Genomic DNA, 27681 nt, shown 5'->3' on the forward strand with positions numbered 1-27681 from the left:
AAATGGATTCGAAAGATTTTCTAAAGTCAATGAAACGGCATAAGAGATCAATGTTATTATTACAACACTCCTATGTAATGATCCTAAGAGTAATAAGGTCGTCCAAGTTGAATGGTATCTCTAAAACCAAACTTGGTCTTTAGCTCTTTTATCATGGCCTTCTAGCCATAGGCTAATATTCTTTTCCAAAATATTTGTGTATAGCTTGGCTAAAATGTGGATAATAATAATGGTCATGTAACTAGAGGGAATGCTTTCATCCCCACTTTTAAAGATAAGTACAATGAGATTATGTATCTTGTCTTTGAGGTTTCTGCGAGTTACATCATTGTTTAGATTCTCTTCCGGATCCATCGCATAAGGATTCTTTTCCATCGACGTTTCGAACCAGCAACGATGGTTCATCTTCAGGATGTGCGAAAATATTGAAAGACTAATCTTATTTTTTCTATATATATAGAGATGCTTAGCCGACAGATATGATTAATTTAATAATAATTATTATTTATTTATTTAATCTATTTAATTAATTTTTCTTCATTATATTTGTTTTCAATTTATTTTTTTTTAATGTTAATATTAATTATTATTTATTTTAATTAGTTTTAATTTTAGTTATTATAATTATTAATTTTAATTTTGATTATATAATTATTTTAGTTATTAATTTTTAATTGTTATAATTATATAGATTTCATAATTGTTTTATGCAAATTTTTAATTATTTGTTTATTTTAATTGCTATTTTAATTAATTATAATTGTATTGATTGTATTTATTATGATTATTTATTTATTTTAATTATTATTCTCATTAATTATTAATTTTTAATTTTTAATTGTTAATTGTTATAATAATATTGGTTCTCATTTCTTTATTAATTGTAATTTTTAGTTTTAATTATTAATATTAATTGAAATTTAATTTTAATTATTCTCTATTTTAATTATAATTATTCCTTATATTAATTTTAACTATTTCTTATTCTAATTATAATTATTTTTAATTATAATTATTTCTTATTTTAATTATAATTCTTTTAATTAATAATCTTAATATTAATTGTCATTTATTTTAATTGATTTTAATTTCAGTTATTATAACTATTTTAATTATTATTTATTATTTATTAATTAATAAATAATCATTAATGAGAATAATAATTATTAATTATTAATTATTAATTTTAATTATTGATGATGATGATGGTTAACGTCCGCTGAGACCAAATAATGGTCTATCGGACCTAAAGAAACAAATTATCTATTTTGATTTAAGATTTTATTCCTATGCTCAAAAAGCTTGGAGAGAAGCCTCCCGAGCTCACTATAATTTTGACATTGTAAAAGGCTAGGAAGGTCAGTATTGTAACAAAGATTGTGAAACTGAGATCTAATGTGGTTATACGCGGGGCACTCTAAGAGGAAGTGGTTTTCATCCTCGATGTTCCTATTCTTACATATATGGCAGATCCTTTCCGTCCATGGCGTTTTAGGAACTGCCCAACGACCTGTTTCACTATGGAGCTCATGAGAATTCGTTCTAATCTTTGCTATATTAATTTTCTTCTTTGAGCTAGTTAAAATAGAGAGATACTTTTGATCTTCTAGGGTGGGGTTGATGACCTTCTTATAATAACTTAATTTTCTTTTAGCCGCTAAGTCTTTCTCACACCACATTTTTTTTTTGAACTTAGAAGTAACAATATCTTTAATGTTATTTATGTTTTGCAATGCATCATTTTCGTTGATCTCCCAATAGTTTAACCAGGCCCTTGTGTCTTTATGCCACCCTCGATTGAGCCTTAGGTGGTTTTGGCTAGAATTTAAAGCTAGCTTAGGAAGTCTATGATCGTTTATGTTACTGATTTTGTGCTTGTACAACAGAAACCTAAGCATAGCTAGGCTCTCAATAGGGGAAAGACCTGCTTCTATAAGGAGAATAGGATTGGGTGTATTACTTTTAATTTTCAGGTTATAAGTTATAAAACGCTTCTGGATTTGCTCAATCTTTCTCCATGATTCTCTGGAGATGCTGCAACCCCAAACCTCACAGCCATATAAGATAACAGGAGTGACTAAACTTTCAAAGAGGAACTTCTTTTTATCCCACATTACAAGGTTTGCAATTTTACAATTATTTTCAAGACCATAGTAAGCTTTCCACCCCCCATTAATCCTTTTCTCAATGCTATGGTTCCAGTTGAGCCTGTGATGAATATCAATTCCTAGGTACTTGTAAGAATACACTTCCTCCAAGTTATTATTGTCATACATAAAATTAGCGTAAGTGTCCTTCTTGGATTTGATAATCATAACTTTTGTTTTGTCAGTGTTAACAGTCATACCCATGGTAGAGCAGAAATCCTTAAGAAGCCTGAGTTGCTTATTAAGATCAGATGGGCACCTTGCCAAAAGAACAATATCGTCAGCATAAAGAAGAAGGATGACGACTATCCCAGCTAAGATCGTGCCATCACATCCTGCTTCCTCTAAATAGCCTTCGAGCTTATCGATGTAAATGCCAAATAGGGTAGGGGAGAGGGGGCAACCTTGTTTAACTCCGATGTTACACTTAATATCTTTCGACCACCCTTCATTGCTCTTTAGCTTGGCAATTACATTCTCGTATAACCTTATAGCGGCAACTCTCAACTCAAGAGGAACCTTTATCTCTTCTAATCTATTCCAAAGGTTGGATCTAGGAACCGTATCGAAAGCCTTTCTAAAGTCCACAAAGCAACAAAATAAATTGGATTTATCATTACGACATTCATCCGCAATGATCCTAAGCGTAACAAGGTGGTCTGTTGTTGAGTGATGCCTTCTGAAACCTGCTTGGCCTTTAGCCCGCTTACCTTCACTTTCAAGCCATATGCTTAACTTTTTTTCCAAAATACTACCATATAACTTGGCTAAGAGAGGGCTGATCATAATTGTTCGATAATTAGAGGGGTTATTTGTATCCCCACTTTTAAAAATAGGGATAATGAGGCTCTCAGTCCAAGGTTTAGGGAACCCTTGCTTGACTGCTTGATTGAAAAGCTTGTGGATGTGGGGGATGAGGACAGGACCTCCAATTTTTAAGATTTCCGCTTGGTAACCTTCAATGTCCTTAGCTTTCCCATTAGCGAGGCGATTAACCCCAAACTTAATGTCTTCTAAAGAGAAAACTTCTTTCGTTGTGAGAAGGGTTTCCAAATTATCCATGACATTTGGAGATTCATAAAGCTTTTTAAGATAGGAATTCCAATCGCAAAGAGCAATTTTATTATTATCCTTAGTCTTCCTAGTTAGAATCTGCCTCCAAAATTTCTTAGGAGCTACCTTAGAGAGGTGTAAGAGATTCTCCTGTCTTTGACGAATGTACTGCCTCTTTTTCCTTTTAGTTAGGGCTTTGTATATTTTTATCTTGTCCATTTTAAGAGATTCATCAACAGCTTCCTTAATTGCTCTCCTTGCACTTTTACAATCTTTGTCATACCATGGATTGGTTTTGCTATTTCTTTTATTATTTGAAACTTCAATTGAGAACTTGTTAATAGAATATGAGAGGGTTGTAGTAAAATTATGATAGAGGTCTTCTATGTTGTCTATATTAGATAAAGGAAGCAAATTAGTTTTTAATTCATTTAGAAAGAGATCATTTTTATTTCTATCAAATATTAAGTTCTTTTGGCTATAAGTATTATTTTCTATGGGAACTCTATGCATGAAAAAATTGAGAGTTATAAGTAAAGGCCTATGATCAGAGTCAGGTTCATGGTCGTTTAAGATGTCAAAATTTATTATTTCGTTGTATAATGGGAGATCGGAAATAACATAGTCTACCACGCTGCTACCAAGCCCATGGATGCAGGTCATCTTGCTAGAATTGGGCCACTTCTTTAGACCGTTGCAAATTATGAGATCCTGAGCACTACAGAGCTTGACTAGCTCCGACCCAAACAAATTTTCCCCGAGATCTTCAGAGTTCCTTTTGTACCTGCTAGCCAGAGTAGGGTCTTCATCTAACCAAAGAGGATTAGGGTTGGAATGATTGCTTAGAATAATAGCTTGGTTGTTTGAAGTTCGAGCATTAAAGTCACCTATTAAAAGGATATTACCGTCATTCCTTAGGCTAGAAATATCATTCTCTAAACCATTGTAAGGGTTAGTTTTATCTAGATTCTTCTTCTTATAGAAGTTAGAATTAATGGGGGAAAATAACATATTGCTATGTAGGACTTTTTATTATTAATGTCTTTGATCTCTATCCAACTATATTGGTTGTGAGGGTCGTTTTTATAAATCCTAACATGGGGGGAGATGTTCTTCTTAATGTAACAAGCTATTCCCCCAATGCCTCTACGGGAGGATCGCTTGTTCCAGGTAGACCATAGCGTAAAGCCATCTATGTTAGGGACCTTAGATTCTTCGTGCTCCCAAGTTTCAACAAGCAAAATAATATCAACATCATTTGAAATCCAACTTAGCTTGGGGCCTTTGTTCCATGGGAAGCCCCGACAATTCCAAGAAAGGATCCGGAGCATGTTTAATTGCTATTGATTACTATCTTTTTGGTTTCTATCTCGAATAAAGGCTTTTCTATTTCTGATTATTGCCCATTTTCCTTCCTTTCTAGCTTCTTTTACCTTTTGAACCTCCTTTCTTAATTCTGCTTGGTCTTCTGGAATGAGATCTTCATTTATGAATATTCCCGTTCCTTTTAGACTTGAGGTTTTACTAAGTATGTCGTGCTTATGATCAGTGGAGCTCACCTTTATGCGGATTAGTCTTCCTTTATTCTCGGTTAATTTCCCCAACCTTGTTGCTTCTGTGAGACACAATGTTTCAATTTGTAATCTATTATGTAGTTCTGTCTGGGCTAAGGCTAAAGTATCATCATCTACTTCCTCTTTTAAACCGAATATTATAAGGTTTAAGGCCCTTTTGTTACGTTCGTGGTCTAATTCTATTAATTTTTTCATTTCATCTTTAATTGGTTTGATATCTAACTTATCTACCACATTATTTAGGGTGAGGCGGCTATTAACTTTTTCTTCTAGTTCTTTAATCATGTCTTTCATTTTAAGACTCTCTAAAGTATCAGCATCTCCTTGCTGGGATGGTTGGTTAGTATCTTGGTTATGTTTTTCTATAACTTGTAGTCTAGTCTCCATTGCCTCCATAAATAATAATTAATGAGAATAATAATTATTAATTATTAATTATTAATTCTTTTAATTAATAACCTTAATATTAATTGTTATTTATTTTAATTGATTTTAATTTTAGTTATTATAACTATTTTAATTATTAATTATTAATTATTAACTATTAATTATTAATTATTATAGGATTTTAATTAATTATGATTGTATTTATTGTATTTATTATGTTTATTTATTTATTTTAATTATTATTCTTATTAATTTTTAATTTTTCTTTTCTTTTCTTTTTTCTTTCTGAACTAATTCTATTAAGAAAAGACATATGGTACAATCAGAGCTTTCAGAGAAGCGAAGCTAAAGAGCAAGAGAGCCGGAAATGATATGATATCAACCTCGGTCCCAAGGAGCAACCACGACATAAGAAAAAGATGACAGAGAGGACAGAAGGAACGAGCTAGTCTAGGGAGTCTACCCAGCATGGGCAGAATCTTCCAATCTACATTTTTTACCTTTCTTTTTACTGACTTTGACCCAACCATTTTGATCTGGCTGGACCGAAACTACTTGCAGATTGTTCTGTGCTAAAGGAGGAGACTCCTTGTCTAAATCAGAAGGCGAAGACTCATGAGAACGTTTCTGCGAGAACAGAGGCACAGAAGGATCCTCGACGCGGGCTAAGGGCGCGTCCTTCGGTTGCTCCAAATTCTCCTCTTCCACTTCAATGTCCTCCTCATCAGAGCTAGAGGAATCTATGTCATCCATAGGGGGTATATCACAAGGTTTCCAACTCTTGGATTTGGATTTGCGAGTGATATTCTTCTTTTTGTCAAAGAACGATGCACATGAGTTCTGGAGATGCCCCGTCTGATGGCAATGGCGACACCTGAAAGTTGTGTTCTCATAGTCCAAAGTTTGCGTCCAATGGAAGTCCCCGACTTTGAGGATGATCTGATCTGGCAACCCTTTACTAATGTCTATTTCTGCACAAATTCTGCCAAAGGTATATATTCCTTTCTCCGCCCTTGAGGTATCTGTAGCCAGGAAGCGGCCTAGGGTGTTCCCGATTCCTTGAAAGACCCCAAAATGCCATAGATGTGCAGGGAGGTTTGGAAGCCTGACCCAGATAGGAAGATTTGTGATGACCGCAGTGGAGGGGTCAAAGTCTGGGAACCAGGGGGAGAGGAAGAGTCCGGCTGATCCCCAGAACCAGGGGCCTCCCGTTAAGGCTTTCTGGTAATCTCCGTTGAAGTCAAAGGCTACAATAAAGAAGCCTTTCGAGCAGAGGAAGACTTTGCAGTTTTCGGTCTAATTGGAATGGATCCACTGGAATAGATCAACAGTGCGGGGCCATAGGCCATTAAATCTGCAGATGAGGGCTGTTTCTGCAAATGTCTGGTATTGATCATCCAGAGATGGATGAGAGATTTCAATGGCAGGGGTTTCCTCCATTTTGTCCACCAAGAAAGGTTTGGGAGCCTCGGCAGATTGGGCAGACTTCTTGGTAGGCTGTGCATGCACTGCGTCTTTGTAGGAAAAACCTTTGGAGGCCGAGGATTGCCCAACTGCACCTCCCCTTAGTCGAAGTGATAGGATCACTGTGGCATTTCTTTCAATATTATAAAAGGAAAGAGGCAGATTGTTATCAAGCTGCTTACCTGCAAAGAGGAGCCGCAGAAGGGAGGAAGGGATCCCCAACCTCTGTTCGAGTATCTTTAAGAGATGGCTCACTGTGAAAGACGGCTGGACCCCAAGGAGCAGGGTTTTGCCTGTCAGAAGAATTATTTGAATCTGAAAATTCGCTTGCTGGAGATGAATAGGATCTCGGCTGCCTGAATGAGGAATCGAGGTTGAAACAGTGAGATTGCGGGACTGCAGAACCAGCTCCAGATCATGGCAATACTGCTGCTGCATGTGGAAGAGTGCGGTGGTTGCCAGGGGTATTTCGTCAAACACTTGCCGCGCATCCTCCGTGCTTTGGCTTTTTGCATACATGTTGAAAACAAGGTTACCCAGGGCTTTGAGGGCACCGTCAATGTGCTTAAAGGTGACGAAGCCGTAGCCTTTGCTCTTCCAAGTTCTCTTGTCAAGGATCACAAATCCTTCCTCCAGTTCCCCGAACTGCGAGAAGAGTGCCATAAGCGACTCTGTATTCGTATCCCAGTGGAGGCCTCGCACGAAGAGCTTTCTCTGCTCGGGGTTCTCGTCGGCTATTGATCGCACCAAGTCGAGAACATTGCTGTGCTTCGTTGCCGCCTCCTGCACAACCTCCATCATTTGCTCGCGGCTGAAGGCTTCCTGATAGTCTCTGCCATCGAGCTTCTTGATGCCGTAACCCAAATACACCTTTCCGAGTGACTTGATATCTGTCACGACTCCGTTCAATGAATAAACGCGCCTTCCCAAACGAGAGAGAAGCTCGACAATGGCCGCCCTCTCCACCTGGGGTTTCAGCAGCAGCAGGCAATCGAACAGAGGCATTCTCGCACCTCAAGCTTTCTCTCAATGCAAGACCAGATATGTGTTAATCTAATTTTTAATTTTTAATTGTTATAATTATATTGGTTCTAGTTTATTTATTAATTGTAATTTTTAGTTTTAATTATTATTTTAATTGAAATTTAATTTTAATTATTCTTTATTTTAATTATAATTATTCCTTATATTAATTTTAACTATTCCTTATTTTAATTATAATTATTTTTAATTATTAATTGTAATTAATTTTAATTATTCCTTATTTTAATTGTAATTATTTATTATTTTAATTATAATTCTTTTAATTAATAATCTTAATATTAATTGATTTTAACTTCAGTTATTATAACTATTTTAATTATTAATTATTAATTATTATAATTTTATTTTTTATTTTTTTTAATGGTTTTTTTTTATATTGATTTCATAATTGTTTTATGCAAATTATTTGTTTATTTTAATTGCTATTTTAATTAATAGTAATTGTATTGATTATATTTATATTGATTATTTATTTATTTTAATTATTATTCTAATTAATTATTAATTTTTTTTTATTTTTTTTTAATTGTTAATTGTTATAATTATATAGGCTATAGTTTATTTATTAATTGTAATTTTGGTTTTAATTATTATTATTATTCATTCTGATCTGGAGGATTCTGGTTAGGGGTAGATTTGGATGATAGGATTGGAACCCAGTTTTTGCTTATGGTCCATCCATCGTCTCTGTTAAGGTTATTGGGGTGTTTGCTAATTTCTATGGCTTCCCTGAATTTCCTTATGAAGTAGTGATCGCTCCTGGCTAAGATTCGGGTGTCCTCTATACATATTTGGTGCTTAGTTTTATTAGAATGTTCAGCTAGGGCTGAGGATTTGGATCGGTTGTGTTTAATGTCTGCTGAGTGTTCCTGGATCCTTGTGTTAAATGATCTTCCTGTCTCGCCTACATAGGGTTTGCCGCATGAGCAGGGAATTAAGTAGACACCTTTATGGCATTTAGGGTCAATTTTGTCTTTTACAGGATTAAGGCAATTGCGGATTGTGTTTAAGGGTTTGAAAGTGGTTAGAATTCCATTGTTTTTCAAAATGCGGGAGATTTTGTCTGTAGACCCCTGTATATAAGGGAGGTTGACTTTACCTTTTATATTGTCAAAGTTTTTATTTTTGTTAGGTCGTGTTTTTGCTTTATTTATGGCTGTGATAGCTTGATGTTTATTGTATCCATTTCTTAGGAAAACTTTAATAAGGTGTTCTATTTCTTTTTCTAGGTGTTCTTTATCAGAGATTCTAAGTGCTCTGGTTGCTAAGGTGTTGAGGACTCCTAGTTTGTGGGTCGGGTGATGATGTGAGGAGGCATGTAAATATTGTTCGGTGTGAGTCTTTTTCCTATATACCTGGTGAGATATAGAGCCATCCTCATTCCTGGTGATGAGGATATCCAAGAAAGGGAGGCTTTTGTTGACCTCCACTTCCATAGTGAATTTTATGGAAGGGGATAAACTATTTAGGTGTTGCTTGAAGGTTTCTAGGGTTTCTCTCCCATGAGGCCATATGATGAATGTGTCATCCACATATCTTTTCCATAATTTAGGTTTTAGGGGTGTTGTTTTAAGGGCTTTGTCTTCAAAGTCCTCCATAAATAAATTGGCAATAATGGGGGACAGGGGTGACCCCATGGCGACTCCACAGGTTTGTTCATAAATATCTTCCATAAAGCTGAAAAAGGTTGATCTCAGGCAGATTTCTATGAGCTTGGATGTGTCAGGGTCTGTCAGTTTACAGATAACCTCCATGGCATCATTAATGGGGATATTGGTATATAGCGAGGTGACATCAAAACTAACTAAAATGTCATCTTTATCAAGTTTGATGTTCTTGATTTCTTCAATGAAATGGGTTGAGTCTTTGACAAAAGAGTCTGTGTTTCCCACTAGAGGTTTTAGTTTTTTGGCTAGGTGTTTTGCTAGATGGTATGTAGGTCCATTAATTGTGTTAACTATAGGTCTCAGAGGGATGTTTTCCTTGTGAATCTTTGGAGCTCCATAGATTCTCGGTGTGTATGGATTGCTCACTATGAGATTCTTGTTGTCTTGTATCTTACTACTTTTGATTAGGTAGCATACTTTTTTTGAGATATTGTTTAAAGGGTTTTTGTTAAGTTTTCTGTAACAGCCACTGTTGTTTAGATGATCTAGCATTTTTGTTTTGTAGTCACTTTTGTTCATGATAACTGTGGCTCCTCCTTTGTCTGCTTTCAACACTACAATATCAGGGTTGGAGTTCAAGGTTTTGAGAGCTAGATACTCTTGTTTGCTGACATTGCTTTTGGGGGGTTTTGCTTTTCTAAGGGTGATTGAACAGTCTTGTATGATTTGTTCCTTTATGTTGTCAGGAAGGTATATGAGGCATAGGGAAGCTTTGTTTCTCTACCAAAATAAAGAGTTTGTGTATGCGAGGGATGAGGATAGGCCCTCCTATTTAAAAAAATCCTGCTTGGTAGCCTTTAATGTCCTTAACTTTCCTAGTTCAAAATCGTTTAACCCCAAACTTAATGTCTTCTAGAGAATAAATTTCGTCTATAAGGGCATTCAAAATGGTGTCCATGACTTTAGGGGATTCATAAAGATTTTACAGGTGGGAATTCTAGTTCTTCAAGAGAGTCAAATTATTTTTTTGTGTGTTATGAATTAGAATTTTCCTCTAAAAATTCATGTTGACAAATCTAGGTGCAACTAGATTAGGTGTTTTCTCTTACTTTGGTAACTGCTTGTGATATATTTTTACTTATTTGATTAGCTTCTTTTTTCACTTGATTATTATTATTGTTCTCTATCATCAAACAACTATCAAACCATAAAGATCAATTAAATGAGAGGACACAAAATGTAGGTTGCAAGCCAGGGCCAAAACCTCTCCTCTTGAGAGGAAAAACCACAAGAACTCTTCTCTTCTTATATAACTTCAAATGATGAATTCCAAGACCTATGACCCTTGACAAAGACCCCTCAAACACCATTCAAACTTCTCCTTGAAGCACTTCCTTCTCACAAAGTCAACTCTAGTCAAACTTGCCTTGTAGTAGCTGCAACTTCTTCTTCAATTAAGATTTTGAACCTATAACTATGACTACAATTTCGGCCTTCCATACCTACAATTTTCAGCTTGCCTTTAATCCCTGTAATTTTGCACGTGTGATCAATCTAGGGCAGAATTTGAGTGCTTCTCCTCTTTGCTTGCCTTGGGCTCATCTTCTTTGAATTTTAGCTTGCATGAATGATCCTTTGCATGCTAGATTTTAGCTCTTTTAAGGTCTACAATCCTTCACTTGAGATACCCTAATTACAGTTCACACATTTGAGAGATTATCTCCAAGAATAGTCCTCCATAACCTTGGTTCCTCCTTCCTTTTGTCTCTCCTCTTCCTCGATGGCTATTCCTTGTCTTTTTGTGCTCATGATCAAACTTCCTCAGCTGATTGGATGTCTCAAAATGAGGTCAAGGTATGCCTTATATATAGGATTCTTAAGTTGGTTGAACAACCCTTCCATGAGGCTAACTTGTCACTTTGTAGGCCAAATTTATCTCCTTTTATGGTCGAGTTGTTGCTGCTTGACGACAAGGTCTTAGAGGGTCTTAGTGACAGTTTTGACTTTACAATTTTTTTCTTTTACTTGATACAATAAGCCCAAGAGGGTCTTCCATACATGACAATGTCTCAATTGACTTGTTGAATCAATGACATGCCCTAGAAGCACTCAATGGTTGTGTCACCTATAAATCAAATAACCTTGAGCATGAAACCCATGCATCAAGAATGAAAATAAGAAATTTATTTTCTCTTCAATGTCAAATACATAAAATCATGATTACATATGTCATTGCGAAGACCGAACCTAGTTACATATTTAAACACTTCGTCTTCACTAGGGAGGTATTCATACTCTATACAAGGTACTTGGACATTCTTATGCTGAAGAATTCTCATAAGAAGAGTCAGATTGGTAAGCCATCTCATAAGCTATTATTTTATCTTCTACCATTGCATCTCATCATACCAACCAACATTGTCACATGGCAAGGCCTTAACTAACAACTCTATCTTTCCACAAGATCAAAGCACAATGTTGGTAAGACAATGACTGATAAACATCGTCATCAGGAACATACCCCACCCAGATGTTCACAAGGCATGTCATTCTAGGATAATTCATGTCTTTCAATAACACATCCTCAAGGAATTTCCTCTTCGACTACTCTTACTTATTGGATGCCCTACCACATCCTCAAAGATTATTGGAAACCAAATGCTTACCTAATCCTCCATTCTTTCTTTATGACATGAAGACAAGAATGATGTGTCTATCTCTCCCTTTAAACTAGGGAGGATCTACTCATTCCTATAAAAGGAGTATACCCAAGCTCCCTCTTAACTAGGGACTTGCTCAAGATCCCTCTTACCTATGGACTTGCTTCCAACAGCAACTATCTGCTCTTTGGTGGAGATCATGGTACTATCATTTGCTTGTATGGCTTCTATTTCTACATTATGTCATTAACTTCATCTTCTTCATTATGGAGTCTTCTTCATCATAACTCCTTTGTAGGGATTCGACCATATTTTTCCATCACTTCCCTTCAATGAACCATAGGGTTGAACCAATAGTTATGTCATCATTCTCTTCATCGAAAAGTGATATTCTAGTCCACATCTGGATTTCCTTCATACATCTACCTCCGTTTCTTTCACGATCTTCCATCCAATCTCATGAGTACTAATTATAGGTGACATCTACAACTCTCTTTTGGTAGCCTTATTTCAAACCAACTAGATGTTCGAATATCAAATCGAACTTCAAATCAAAGTTATCTTTTTATGATGGTTTATTCATGACATTATCTTTTTGCAACTTCAACATCATGCACATGTATGAACCCATATCCAATGAATTTATTACCAAGATTCTTTTTTTGTAGTATACATATCAAGGTCTTCATACCTTCTTCTTCCATGGAGATGTCATAGCTAATTCTTCTAGTTATCGAATGTTGATCACTTATCTTATCTTACATGACTATAGTTGCATATTTCATGAACTCTTCTTCCTTTCTTCACATATTGCTTCCCCAACAACTTCTATACATAGTTCCTTCATTATAGCAACCATAATTGTCAAACACCTTATCTTCCATATGAGGTCATATTATGTTGATTTCATCTTATCAATATGTATAATATTTCAAGGCACATTGTCTACATGCCTACATGCATCGTTCTAATGGAAGAGATCCTTCTTCTTTTATCATGCTCATGAAATAGGTCATTAAACCATGTTATCTGCAACTATATGATGACATGACTTTATCTAATAAATACATACATACCTCTTCCTCCTTTTGGTCATCTAGACTTCCTTCTAGCAGCTTCCTTTCCTTGCTTGAAGATGAAAGTACTTCAACCAACTTGACATGTTGCACTCCTTTGTCAGCACACCATCATTCTTCTAAAGAATGAATCCCATACAAGGTGGAATGTAGAAATCAACGAGACACTTTCTTCTTCCAAGTAAAGGTGACCCTTCTTATAAAGATTCTCGTGGAGGATCTCGATGATCCTCATTTTGAAAATGATCCTTTCTAATAATGATAATGTATGATGACCTTTATTCATCTTCTATCTTGCTAGATTACTTTCCTCCAACCGTATATACTTCTACTTGGTTGTCCTTATATGATTTCAATGGAGATTCCATTTCTATCATGATGACTATTATATCCATGTAGACTTTCTACTTCATTAATCCTTCCATGCTTCTACGATGATGTCATCTCTATCTTTATTTAATGCATCCTATCATACTTTTGATGCTTCCTATCATTTTCTATAACTGAAAAGAACTAAGTGAAGGAGATTAACACAGTCATAGTAGAGATCTTTCACTTCTTCGTTTCTTGATTTCTTCTTTTTTATTTTTCCACTTCTTCAGTAACACGAACTTCAGTTCTTTCCTTTCTCTTCTTGTTGTCCTTATTGAGTTTAGGACAATTCCTTTTAAAGTGCCCATATTCGTTAGGTAGTGAATTGAGCACAACAATGGTCATTTATTTATTAGACATTATTTATCCTAGTTCTTGTAGTTGATATCTTATTTGTGACACCCTCATAAGGTATGAGGTTATCCCTTCTTCCTTTAATACCTTCATTTTGTATAATTCGGTTCTCAATAATATGACTTCTCCTGTAGTGCTTACAGAAAACAATTCTACCAACTTCTCATAGATATCCTTCGATTTCTCCAACTTTGCTACCTAATGGATGAGGGAATCCTTAATTGATTCTATTAGGATTATTTGAGCCTTTATTTCCCCTTTCATGTACTTTGATAATGCTTGAGATTTCTTTTGAATGGTTAGGTGATAGATCCATTTACATATTCAATAACTTCATTCTCTATGAGGATCAAATCTATCCTCTTCTTCCATGCAATGAAATTTGATGACCCACCCAGTATGTTTCTTTCCTTTCAGAATGAAGTCATGTTGACAATAGATTCAAACATAAATATAAATATACTTACTTGTCAAGTGAAGATGCTCCTAGATGATGATATCTTCAATTTGATGCTTCTTGATTATGTTGATTCCTTGATGATGTTTTTCAAGGATGTTTGAGATGTGATCTTTGATTCAATGTGAGAGAGATCACCTTGATTTCTTTTATTATGATGGAAATGTTTCTTCTTTCTTCCTTTGGATGTAGAAATGTAGAATATTAAGACTTCAAGATGCTTCAAATATGTAGTCCTTCTTTCTTTGAGTGGAGGTAGGGTCCTTGAGGTATTCTTCTCCTAGTGATGATGTGATCCTTGAGAAGATTACTCCTCCTTGGTGCTTCTTAGTTTGCTCAAACCTTATGTATCCTTCTTTTTAAGTGGATAATCTTCAAGTTGCCTCTTATTGTATTGTCACCTTAGCTTTGATACCGTGTTGAGAAATCTAGGGGTGGCTAGATTAGGTGTTTTCTCTTACTTCAATAACTACTTGTGATGTATTTTCACTTATTTGATTAGCTTCTTCTTTCACTTGATTGTTGTTATTGTTCTCTATCATAAAACATAAACCATAAAGACTAATGAAACAAGAGGACACAAAATGTAGGTTGCAATTCAGGGCCAAAACCTCTCTTCTTGAGAGGAAAACCCACAAGAACTCTTCTCTTCTTATAGAACTTCAAATGATGAATTCTAAGACCTATGACCCTTGACAAAGACGCCTCCAAGACCAAGTCAAACTTCTCCTTGAAGCACTTCCTTCTCACAAAGTCAACTCTATTCAAACTTGCCTTGTAGTAGTTGCAACTTCTTCTTCAATTAGAATTTCGAAATTATAACTATGACTGCAATTTCGAGCTTTCTTACCTACAATTTTCAGCCTGCCTATAATCCCTGTAATTTCACATGTGTGATCAATCTAAGGCAAAATTTGAGTGCTTCTCCTCTTCTCTTGTCTTCTGCTTATCTTCTTAGAATTTTCGGTTGCATGAATGATCCTTTGCATGCTAGATTTTGGCTCTTTTAAGGTTTGCGATCCTTCACTTCAAAAACACTAATTACAGTTCACACGTGTAAGAGATTTTTCCTAGAACAGTCCTCCAAAACCTCTGTTCCTCCTTCCTTTTGTCTCTCCTCTTCTTCGCTAGATATTCCTTGTCTTTTTGGGCTTATAGTTGAACTTATTCAGCTGATTGGATGTCTCAAAATGAGGTCTAAATATGCCTTATATATAGGCTTCTTAAGGTGGTTGAACAACCCTTCCATGACACTGACTTGTCACTTTGTAAGTCGACTTGATCTCCTTTCAAGGTTGACTTGTTGTTGCTTGATGAAAAGGTCTTGGAGGGTCTTTGTGACACCTTTGACTTTACAAATTTTTTTCTTTTCCTTGATACAATAATCCCAAGGGGGTCTTCCATACATGACAATGACGTAATTGCCTTGTTTGCTCAATAACAAGCTCTAGAATCACTCAATGAGTGCTTGACCTATAAATCAAATAACTTTGAGCATGAAACCCATGCATCAAGAATGACAATAATAAATTTATTTTCTCTTCATTGTAAAATACATAAAATCGTGATTACATATGTCATTATGAAGACCGAACCTAGTTACATATTTCAACACTTCTTAGGATCCAATTTAGATAAGTACAATAATTTCTCTTTCTATTTATACAGTACCTTTTCTTCCTTTTCATAAGAGTTGTGTACATATTTATCTTATCAATACATTTGTTAAGTGCATACCTAATTTCTTTTTAGAAAATTTTACAATCTTAGTCATGACGATAAGCCACATTGGGTGGTTCGAAACACATCGACCCAATAATCTAAATGTGATTTTTACCGGAAGACTTTCCTGAATTTTACAATCATTATCATACCAAGGGTTTTTTGTCTGGTTATTCTTTTCATTTTGCACCTCGATAAAAAGCTTGTTAATGGAAGCAAAGAGGTTATAGTAAAACTATGATAAAGGTTTTTCAATGTTATCCTTATAAATCAGAGGTGTAAATCCAAATTTAAATCCTCTAAGAAGAGATTAGTTTTACTTTTGTCAAAAATTAGGTGCCTTTGATTCTCAAAATTCTCTTGCATGGGGATTTTTTCAATGGAAAAGTTTAGAGTTAAGGTTGAAGGTCCAAGAACCAAATCAGACTCCTAGTAATTTAAAAGGTCAAAACTTACTATTTGTTTGAAAATATGGATATGATATATCACATAATCCATGACATAACTACCAAGGCCATGAATGAAAGTCATCTGGTTGGAATTTGGCCACTTGATTATTCCATTACAAATTATTAGGTCTTGAGAACTATAAAGCTAGACTAGCTTGTACCAAATAAATTCTCGGTGAGGTCTTCATAGTTTCTTTTGTATCTACTGGCTAAACCAAGGTGTGAGGTCTTTAGAGTTTCTTTTGTATCTACTAGCTAAACCAAGGTCCTCATCAAGCCATAGAGGATTAGGACTAGAATTGTTGCTTAGAAGAATAGCTTGGTTAGATGCAATTCTAACATTAAAGTCTTGTAACAAAATAATATTACCTCCATTCCTTGAACCATGAATATAAATTAAAATAATTAAATTTGTTACATATAAATGAAAAATAAGTGGGATTAAAACCAAGGTTGTTTAGTACTCGTCTCTATTTTTTTCCAAGGAAAAACCCATATTTCATATTCAAGATGAAAGAAAAATGCATGCCTCAAGTGTTATCAACATTGTCCAAAAACTGAGAGTTTATAAGACCTCCTCTATCGCAAAAGTTTTGACTACATCTATACCTTTAGAAAAAAGTCTAAAAGAGACTCGATAGGAAATTGATTACAAACCACAAAAGTTGATTAGATTAGTATAAGCCAACAAAATTATTTTGGATTTTACATAAATAGACCAAATTACCAGTGTTATAATTTTCCAAAATAAATTTTAAAATTCATATAAGATAGCTTGCCTTCTAATCAACATTAGAAATTTTCTCCGACATAAAAATAGAAACCTCTAGGCTTAATCCTAGTTCTGAGAGACCATACATATTTCGCTCTATGTAGACATGTTCAAAGTTGATTTTATGGAAAAAAGAAGTCGGTCTTTTTAAATCACAAGCCAAGGAGAGAATTGAAACATTTGAAATGTGAGGTAGTACTCTCATCCAATTGATTAATAGGAAGGAGTCCTCGATTACTTGTAAAGATGGTAGATGCAACTTTAAATAAAAATTCAAAAGAAAAAAGAGCAAGTTGAGCTCACCCATTGGTAACTCTTCCAAAATGAATTCGAGAGGTAGAGGGGAAAGCCCAAACTCGTCATCCAGTCTTGTCCCCTATATGCGATATTGAAACAATCTTGGGCTCTTGATTGATCTATATGAACCTTGTTTGGGACCCTTAGCGCTTTAACCTAAGAATCAATGGTGAAGAAATGCAAAAAACTAGATCTATGCCAAATAATGATACGGTGGACAATACTTTTCCTCATAGATAATACCATTCCTTGCAATACAAATCATCCAAATTGCTAGGAAGTGAAGAGCCCTCCACTTTTTAACCCTTTCTCTTTATACCATTTATGTAGGCAAAGCTCCACAAATGTACCTTTGCATAAGAACTTTACACCAAAAAAAACTCCAATTTGACCCATACTTGAGAATACTGACACTTGGGGAAGAGATGCTCATTTATTTCATTAGTAGCTCAACATAACATATACATGTCCAAACATTCTTTCCCTATTTTAATTAATTGACACCAGGTAAGAACTTTGCCACAAAGTGTCATCCACATAAAAAGTTTTGTTTTGGATGTACTCGTCGTCTTCCATAGTTTTTTTCCACCACCACTTAGAGTCCTCCCTGATTTTATCGATAATTTCCCACTAGCCAAGTACCCCCCTCCTAAGAAAATATTTACAGAACTAATTGGGCACCATTTAATAGGTGGGTACCAACTAGAATGTCCTCATTTTCAAATTTTAGAAGTTAATGAAACTTTAGAGACATAATAATATTATAGTATAATATGGTCTAAGATACACAGGTTAATGCTCTTTAAGGATAAGAAATATATGCTAATTTGACTAACATGCTAAGATTTAATCTAGTGCGTATTACAATCACATAATCCATGGGAGAAATGAATGCACCAATAACCATATCATGGCATTCGAGAGATTGGCTTTTACAAATTGTAGACTAAGACAGAAAATGCTTAATGTCCTTGAATAAACTCGAACAACTCTAAGCAAAAAGTTTGACGGTTCTCCAATTTCTAATGGGACTAAATCCATAACAAAATGCTAAAACATATGGAAGTTAGCAAAAAGTTAAAAATAATTGTATAACACACATTGTTTGTACAACACTTTCAAGTAATTTTAAAAGGTGAGAAGTTACATTTTTTTTTAAGAGAGAAATAATTTGCAACCTACTTGGCAATGTCGTTATCGAGTTTAAAGCAATGACTCTCCAAGTCATTAGTCTTCACTCAAAACCCAATCCATGTTTATTCTAGGGTCATGAATACCCTTAGACCACTCTTACTAGATGGAAACTGTCGTGTAAGCATTTCACAACTCTTATATGCCCAATTTTGGCCATTTAGAATAAGTTTATAAGCATATTATAGGACTATAAAGTGATTTCAATCCATTCTACCAAAGTCAATAGTTGTAAAGGCTGTGAGGCTTGAAACAGTTGTAGCATCAAACCACATGGATTTATACCATTCAAATGCAAAAACCCCATTACAAATTAACCTCATGTCAATGAAGAAAGACATTAGTAGTTCGATGGAAGAAAAAAATTATTAATCATTTAAACTAGTGTTGAACATTGTTGGAGGATAGAAGTTGACATATTGGCTATCATCTACTTATTGATTAAGAAGATCGAGATTAAACTTTTTTAAACGTCAATACACCTTTATAATCAATAAACTTATAATGGGCACTATTGAAATATAGGAATTAACATAAATGTTATCATAAAGGTTGTCATCTACTTATTGATTAAGAAAATCGAAATTAAACTCAATTAAAATTTCTAATCAACAAACTTGTCCTGGACATTGTTGCAGGATAGGAATTGACATAGAGATTATTCTCAGTGTTATCATCCACTTTTTCTTTAAAATTATAAAGATTAAAATTGACTCTAAACTTGATTAAAATTTTATACTCAAAATGAATGTCATTATGTTGGTGGTTGTTTCTTGTACTAACCATTGCATGATGTTAGAAAATTATATATTATAGAGCAATGGTACACATAAGGTATTGTAAAAACACAAACACAGAAAATGCATAAAACAAGAGAGACGCGGATATATGTTGTTCACCCAGTTTGGGCTACGTCCATGGAGAAACAACGAGTCCTTCCTTTTATATTATCCAACAAAATGAAGAGATACAACCTAGAGCATATCCACTATAATTTTGTTTTCGCTCTCACACAGTCTCCTCTCTCTTTCTCACTTAAAATACACATACATAGTTGCAATATGATTCCCTCATATAAACTGAGGGTTTGCCTTATAGGGCAAAAAACCCTAAATTAACATAACTTCTACCATCAGATCAGTCGCCTAATGAACAACCCATATTGACTAAGAAATCACAATATTTTACAACTATTTTTAGCGACCCCCTGATGGCGATTAAACGGGTGACGTTGCCACCCCATTAGGAACTGGGGTCCAATGCGATGATACCTATGAATAAAGAAGATAATCAGGCTCCATACCCAACAATCTCCCTCTTGGAGACTGATTATAGCAACTCCACCACTGCTTCATTTGCTAGAAAATGCTTCCACTTTGGACCTGGTTGTTTCTCATTTTCATCATCATACTTGAAGACCAATTGAAAACAAGCAGAACCTTAGTTTCTTCCTAGTTACAACTTTTGTTAACATATCTGCAAAATTCTGCCTATTGTATATCATTGCCAACTTCAACTGTCCATCTTCCAACACTGACCATATGAAATGGTACTTGAGTTGTATATGTTTAGTCTTGGAATGAAATGTTGAGTTCTTTGCAAGATGAATGGCACTCTGGTTGTCACTATATAACCTACCCATCTCCTACTTCTTACCCAATTCATCCATAAACCTTTGCAACCAAATCATTTATTTACTAGCCTCTGTAGCAGCAACATACTCCACTTCCGTCGTTAAAAGTGTAACAACACTTTGCATTTTTTAAACCCAACTGACAGTTGTTCCATCTACATTAAACACATACCCTATGGTGCTCCTCATGTTATCTCTATCACTTGCCATAACTGCATCAACATATCCTTGTAGAGCAATGTTCGAACCACTAAAGCATAATGCTTGATTACCTCTCAAGTACCTGATAATCCACTTCACTGCCATCCAATGTTCTTTTCTTGGATTCATGTACCTACTTACAACTCCCACTGCATGTGCAATATCAGGCCTTGTGCAGATCATTGCATACATTAAGATTCCAATTGCTAATGCATATGGAACTTTAGACATATAATTCATCTCTTTTTGAGTCTTGGGACACATCTCCTTACTTAGTTTGAAATGGCTAACTAACTGGTTTTACATTTGGCATATTAAATATATCCAACACCTTTTGTATGTACTCACTTTGAGACAATGTTAAGTTGATTTTTCCTGTCTCTAGTTATTTTCATACCAAGGATTTGTTTTCCAACACCCAAATCCTTCATTGCAAATGAATTTGCCAATTTTCCTTTGAGAACATTTATTTCCTGCATGTTATACCCTACAACAAGCATGTCATCTGCATACAATAACAATATAATTTAGCTGCCATCATTTTTCCTTTTGAGATAAACACAATGATTATAGTGACATCTAGTATAACATTGTTCACACATAAACCTATCAAATTTTAGATACCACTGCCTTGGAGCCTGTTTTAAGCCATACAAGCTCTTCTTCAACCCGCATACTAATTTCTCCTTCCCTTTGACCTCATATCATTATGGTTGTTGCATATAGATATCTTCCTCCAAATCTCAATGGAGAAAGGTCATATTTACATGTAATTGCTCAAGATGAAAATCTTTTGTTGCTACTAGACTTAAAATAGTTCTAATTGAAGTCATTTTAACAACAGGAGGAAATATTTCATCAAAGTCTATACCTTTCTTTTGTGCAAACCCCTACACCACAAGTCTAGCTTTATACCTTTTCCTATCTTCGTCTTCTTCCTTCAACCTATAAACCCATTTATTCTGCAATGTTGTTTTACTTGCAGGTAACCTGACTAAGTCCCAAGTTTGGTTATGTACCAAGAAGTCCATCTCTTCTTTCATGGCTAGCTCCCACTTCTTCTGTTAGGCCCCTATACTACTAGTGTAACCCCTTATTGTTATTAGTACAACCCACTTATTATATTGATGTACTCATGTAGTGCCCATATTGTTACTATTGTGCCCCATAGAAGCCCACTATTGTTATTATTGTGCCCTTACATTATTATTGTTATGTCGGCTCTGATTATGTTATGATCCCTTAGACTCCTATATATAGAAAGGAGGTCTTTTCATTTGTATCATCCAAGAATTGTTCATTTATGTAATGTAAAGGAGGTTGCCCCCTCGAAGAGGCTGAATTCTAAGGCGTTGATCTATCTTTTCTATCTTCTCTTGAGCTGGTTTCATAACATTTGGTATCAGAGCTTTGGATTCTAGGGTTTCGCTTCTCCAAACAGGTCATCATGGAATTTTCGCTATAACTTTGTTTCTGCGACGTTTCAGAAGCTAAAAAAAAACCCATTTGAGAAGAAATCGCGCTGAATCTCGGGTCCGAATTTCAGAGCTTTTTGCACTATATTTGCGGAGATATGATCTGAGGAAGTTGGTCTTTTTGCAGACTCCTGAATTACATTCCAAACAGGTGACCTGGGGAAAATCATCATAACTTTCTCTCTGAGCATCGGATTGAAATTTCATAAGAAGGTACAGAAAGATGACGGACTGTAGTTTCTTGTGTATATTTTTTAGAGCCAAAGGTCGAAACAGTGACTCATGGCACGTCGTACAAGTTCGCTCTACTGAACTAGTTTATAATCAGGTCATCTTGGGAGATTGTGCATAACTCTTCCTTGGAGAATCCAATTTGGATCAGACTAGTGGCATTGGAAAGAGGAAAAAATATGGGCACTACATGGGTGCATCAATATAATAAGTGGGTTGTACTAATAACAATAAGGGGTTACACTAGTAGTATAGGGGCCTAACATGCACCTTCAACATTTCAAGGTTTGATGAATTCCATTTTCAAACCATTCCTTAAAAAATTTGTGTTAGTATTTTTTGATGATATACTCCAGGAACAAAGCCTAGATAAAGAAGAAATGAATCCGACCATATCTTGTAATGCATTGGCGAGAATTAACACTCCTCAAACCATCAAGATAGAAGGACAAATCAAGAAGAAAAAGGTAATAGTGTTGATTGATTCAGGAAGTACCCATTTTATTCATTGTAAGGTAGCAAAAGAATTGAATTGCTTCTTATATCCAGCACCAGAGTGTCAAGTGATGGTTGCAAATGGAGGAAATCAAGAAGAAAAAGGTAATAGTGTTGATTGATTCAGGAAGTATGTTGGTATCATCCCAAGACCCCTTTTTCCTCCTAAAAACATGTCATTTACCCATTCCTTTTCATCATATATTCCTTAGAATCCTTGAAAATTAATTATTAATAGTCTTATAGTTATTAAAATGCATAGAAATTGATTTAGGAATCTTATGTTGAAGAATTAGAAGTTTTTGGTGAAATGGTTACAGGAAGTTTCAACATCCTGTAATCAGCTCATTGTTTGACATGTGTCACAGCAGCTGGACTGGAGCGAAAGGCATGGGTGAAAAATAGAATGTCCAAGGATGGACAAACACCTATCATACAGCCGAATCGACCCTCCTACATGCGCGGTCAACTCAGGTCAAAGCATGGCACACTGGCGACAAAGGCAGAAACATCAGCTCATTCTATCTTGATTTAGTTTTTGTTCTTTTTGAAATTAGTTAGGATAGAAACATTTTGAAAAAAAACCTGATGTAATAAAAGCGGCAACAGCCGAATTCTGAATGTACATTCATTAATGACATGGTTATGTAAATACGGTCCAAGTAATGGATAGAGGTTAATCGTTGTATCATTCCAAAGACTCTGTTTTGAAACTTAATACTAAGAACCAGTTACAGTTTCGATTGGTGTCTCGTGCATTGATTTGATCTTCAGTCGATTATAGTCCAGTGTACCTCTGGAGTGCGGACGGGCCCTGCACTCAACCGATATACTGTTCTTTCATTTTATTTGCACTTAGGTTATCGTATGGTTTGATTTCGATTTCAATACGTATTATATGGTTTGCACAGCAGTTACAATTATTTGGGTTTCGATTTCCATAGCTTTTGATTTCCATTGAATGTATATGGTTTGCGCTTATGGTTGGTTTGCGTTTATGGTAATGCTGGACAGTCATCACTGAGATCTGGAAGGGCGTCCTGTAAGGGATTCGATCCCTGTGTGTCTTTTCAAAGCACTGTCATAAACTTTGTTTTCACTTCACAATTCCTTTATGATCTCTGTATATTTTGATATTGTATAAATATTAGTGAATACTGGGTGTTTACTGAACAAGGGTTTTATGTGTAATATCTTCGTAAGGAGATTAAGATCATTGCTGCAGTGATACACAGTGTTTAGTTTCAGTGTGTGAATTGATAAATGCATTTAATGATAGCATTATAATCAGGTATATTAGCAGAGTGACCTGAGTGTTTGGATGATAGGTGACATATTCCAGCCTTCCGTAAAGAAGCCCTGTGACCTACATCATAACCGCTTAGTCAAAAATCCTTTATGTCTATATACTTTAGACGCATGCCTCTAAGCTTACGCATCCTGGTCGATAATTAATATAGTCGAGTCTAGTACCCTAGCTAGAACACTACATTTTGGCGTCGTTGCCAGGGAGGCGTACTTAAAGGATTCAAACAAAAAGAAAAAAATTTCAACACACAAAAATAAACAAAAACACAGTTAGAAATCATGTTCATTTATGCCTAGATTTAGAGACAGTCAAGGGAGATTTGTAAAAACCCCCCACCATCTCAAAACTAACCCATCATCATCAGGAGAAGACTCTCTAGGGAATACAACACCAGCTGAGGAAGTTATCCAGACATTGGCAGAAAAATTTTATTCAGGACATGAACTTACTCTTATTGAGAGGGAAACTTTATTCACACATAAATCACAGAAGAAGCACTTTCTTAAACCTTCTACATAAGGAGAAAGTAGTACAGTTACCGAGCAATCTTCCTTCCTCCTTTTTCCACCAAGTGACACTGACATAGAAAGACCAATTAGAATGGCTGAGGAAGGATCTGGATCAGTCCCACGCCCAAGAGATGAAGAAGAATCAACTTTTAAGTTCCCTATACAGGAACCACAGGAGGATGAGGAGATCAAAATGAAAAACATACCCCCATCCGTCCTACCAAATTTCTATGGTATGGCCTCAGAGGATCCGGACTCATTCTTGTTCGAGTTTGACATTGTATGTCGAACTTATGGCTATACAGATGATGCCCATAGGCTTAGATTGTTCCCAGCCACATTAAAGGCATCAGCCTTAAAATGGTTTATGGGGCTAGGTGAGCATGCTATAGTTGATTGGGATGGTATGAGGAGAATATTTCTAAGGAAATATCAGCCTTATTGCAGATCCAAAGACTCTAAAGATGATATCTTTAGAATGAGTCAGCAAGAGGATGAAACCTTAGAGGAATATCTAGAACGGTTTGTCTACAACTTACAAAAATCTAAACACCGAACTATGCCTCCTGATCTGGTCCGCACAATATTCTTGAAAGGTATCCGAGAGGAATACATGGATGATCTCAACTTAATGGGCAAAGGTGACATTTCTGCCTTACCCTTTGAAGAAATCGCTGAGTTGTGCGAAAAGTATTCAAGGAGTAAAGCTAAAATGGGAAAGAGAGGCCTGCCATCAAGGGTCACAAAATCTGCCTCTGCAAGTGTCACTAGGGCCGAAATAGGAAATCTTTTAGAAGAGTTTAAAACAGATTTGTTAAGCACTCTAGGGAACCAAATTGACACTTTAAAAGCCAAAAAGAAACAAGAAGATGAAGATCATATCATGGCTATCTTCTGCCCAAAGTGCCGAAAGAAACATGCATTAAAAGATTGCCCTCTAGAGAATATCCAAGTTTGTGCTTTCTGTACCGAACATCATGATATGTTTAACTGTCCTAAAGTTAAAATTTTGCAGAACTGTAATATGGCAGCCAATACAGAGGTGGAAAACGTGTATTACATGGGCACAAAGCGACCATGGCAGCCACGGCCAGCAACCCAAGGTATGTTTCCAAATCAAAATCTGCAATTTCCTATGAATGATCAAATGTATGCACAAAACTCATGGAATATACCCATGCCATGGCAGCACCAGAACCAATCACAAAACCAATGGAGACCATCTCAACAGTACTCCCAATCTTATAATACATATCCTCAATCATACCCACCTTACTCACAACCATATCAGCAATACCAACAGCCATATCCATCACATTCTCAACCATATCAGCAGTATCCTCAGCAAGTTGTTTATCAGCCCCAACCTCCTCAACAAGCACTGCCTGCTCCTCCACCAATAAATGCACCACAACTGCAATTTCCAGCTAACTCACAACCTCCCAGACCCACTCAAATTCCTGCTCAAACAGTCCCAAATCCGAATAATAGAGCAGAGAGGCCAGCCTATAACATAGAGGAAGGAACCTCATATTCCACACTGCCTTTGCAAAACATTAATTTGAGGTCTGGTAGGGTGCTCCACAAGGATTCTCAAATAACAGATAAGCAAGAAGAAAACTCAGAAAAAGAAAATGAACTGACAAATCAAACAAAACCAAACAGTGATACCAAAGACAAACAGATGCAACCATTGCATCCACCTTTTCCAGACCGATTGGTCCAAGTAAAACCACCATTGTCTACACCACAATTCGATGTCTTAGATGAACTTAAAAATGTCTACATAAAAATCCCACTGCTGCAAGCTATAAAAGACATTCCTATCTATACCAAAGCCATCAAAGACATGTGCCTCAAGAAGCCTGCTAGGAAAAGACTTGATCCTCAAACCATTCATGTTTTAGGAAATTTAGCAGGCCTTATGACCAATACCATCTCTATGGAGAAGTATGTTGATCCTGGCATTCCCAAAGTGACCACCATCATTAACAACATACGGATTCCAAACACTTTGATAGATCTTGGAGCCGCAATCAATGTCATGACTCTTGAAACCATAAGAACACTCCAGCTCATGAATTTGCAACATACCACGATTGTTCTAGAACTAGCTGATAGGTCCAAAGTCATTCCTGAAGGGATTTTGGAAGACATCATTGTCTCACTGGACTCTTGGGAGTATCCATTGGATTTCCTAGTCCTTCAACCCAAATCCAATTTAGGAGGACACCCTATCATCCTAGGTAGACCATGGTTAGCGACTGCTGATGCATTTATAGTATGTCGATCAGGCAACATGATCATTTCAAGGGGGACCGAAAGAAAACAACTCACCCTTTATCCATCCGCACAATCACCAGCAGTAACACATAACTTGTGGCTTGATGATAAATTTAATGATAAAGAGGAAGTACAATCTGTTTTTAGCATTGACCAAATCTATGATTTCCAGGAAGACAATAATGATTTGGTAGAATTATTCCTTTCTCAACCTGATATGTCTGAAAATTTGAGAAATGAACAATATCATGCTGCAGATTTACTTTTGGCTCAAAACTTTCAAGAAACATGCTCTATCCAATCATTGCAAACTACATTTCACGACATTTTTCCAGTTCAATCCATCACCAATACACAGAGTCAGATCATAGAGATCAGTCCAGGGAAAACTCTGAACATAGGCAACCACCTAGACTCATCTCAACAAGAGAAATTGATTGAACTCTTGAGAAAATACCAAAAAGCCTTTGCTTGGGACTATACCGACATACATGGGATTCACCCCGACACATGCACTCACCACATCTATACAGATAGCACCATTAAACCAGTGAGGCAACCACAGAGAAGAATGAACCCCATGCTCCAAGATATTGTCAGAGAGGAGTTGCAAAAACTTTTGAGAGTTAATTTTATATATCCTATTTCTGACAGTCAGTGGGTATCCCCATTGGTGATAGTGCCCAAGAAGAATGGTAAGTGGCGCATTTGTGTTGATTACAGGCAGCTGAACAAAGCAACGCTCAAAGATTACTTCCCACTGCCATTTATTGACCAAGTGTTAGACACCCTAGCTGGCAAATCATCATTTTCTTTTCTTGATGGTTTCAGTGGCTACAACCAGATCAGGATAGCCTCTGAAGACCAGGACAAAACCACATTCACCTGTCCTTGGGGCACCTATGCCTACAATGTTTTG

The 27681-nt window shown here is 35.8% G+C and overlaps 1 protein-coding gene across 1 annotated transcript; it reads right to left on the minus strand.

Moving 5' to 3' along the window:
- Window positions 1-8489: 8489 nt before the first annotated feature.
- Window positions 8490-9306, minus strand: LOC149209490 (uncharacterized). The gene is made up of 2 exons (XM_089398643.1): window positions 8764-9306; window positions 8490-8573 (listed from the first exon to the last, which is right to left on the minus strand). Exons 1-2 carry the CDS (start codon window positions 9304-9306, stop codon window positions 8490-8492), a joined length of 627 nt encoding a protein of 208 aa, XP_089254769.1.
- Window positions 9307-27681: the final 18375 nt, after the last annotated feature.

Source organism: Pinus tabuliformis, chromosome 1_2 (assembly GCF_031772625.1).
Source record: "Pinus tabuliformis cultivar Carrire ecotype Pingquan chromosome 1_2, CPIR1, whole genome shotgun sequence".
In the NCBI taxonomy this organism is placed as follows: Eukaryota; Viridiplantae; Streptophyta; class Pinopsida; order Pinales; family Pinaceae; genus Pinus; species Pinus tabuliformis.

Excerpts from the sequence above, each read along its gene's own strand:
- LOC149209490 (XM_089398643.1), bottom strand. The coding sequence starts at position 9,306 with ATGGGGTCACCCCTGTCCCCCATTATTGCCAATTTATTTATGGAGGAC. Across the intron at positions 8,574-8,763 it reads TTGACAATATAAAAGGTAAA|GCGAGACAGGAAGATCATTT; the intron begins GTCAACCTCCCT and ends AACCCTATGTAG.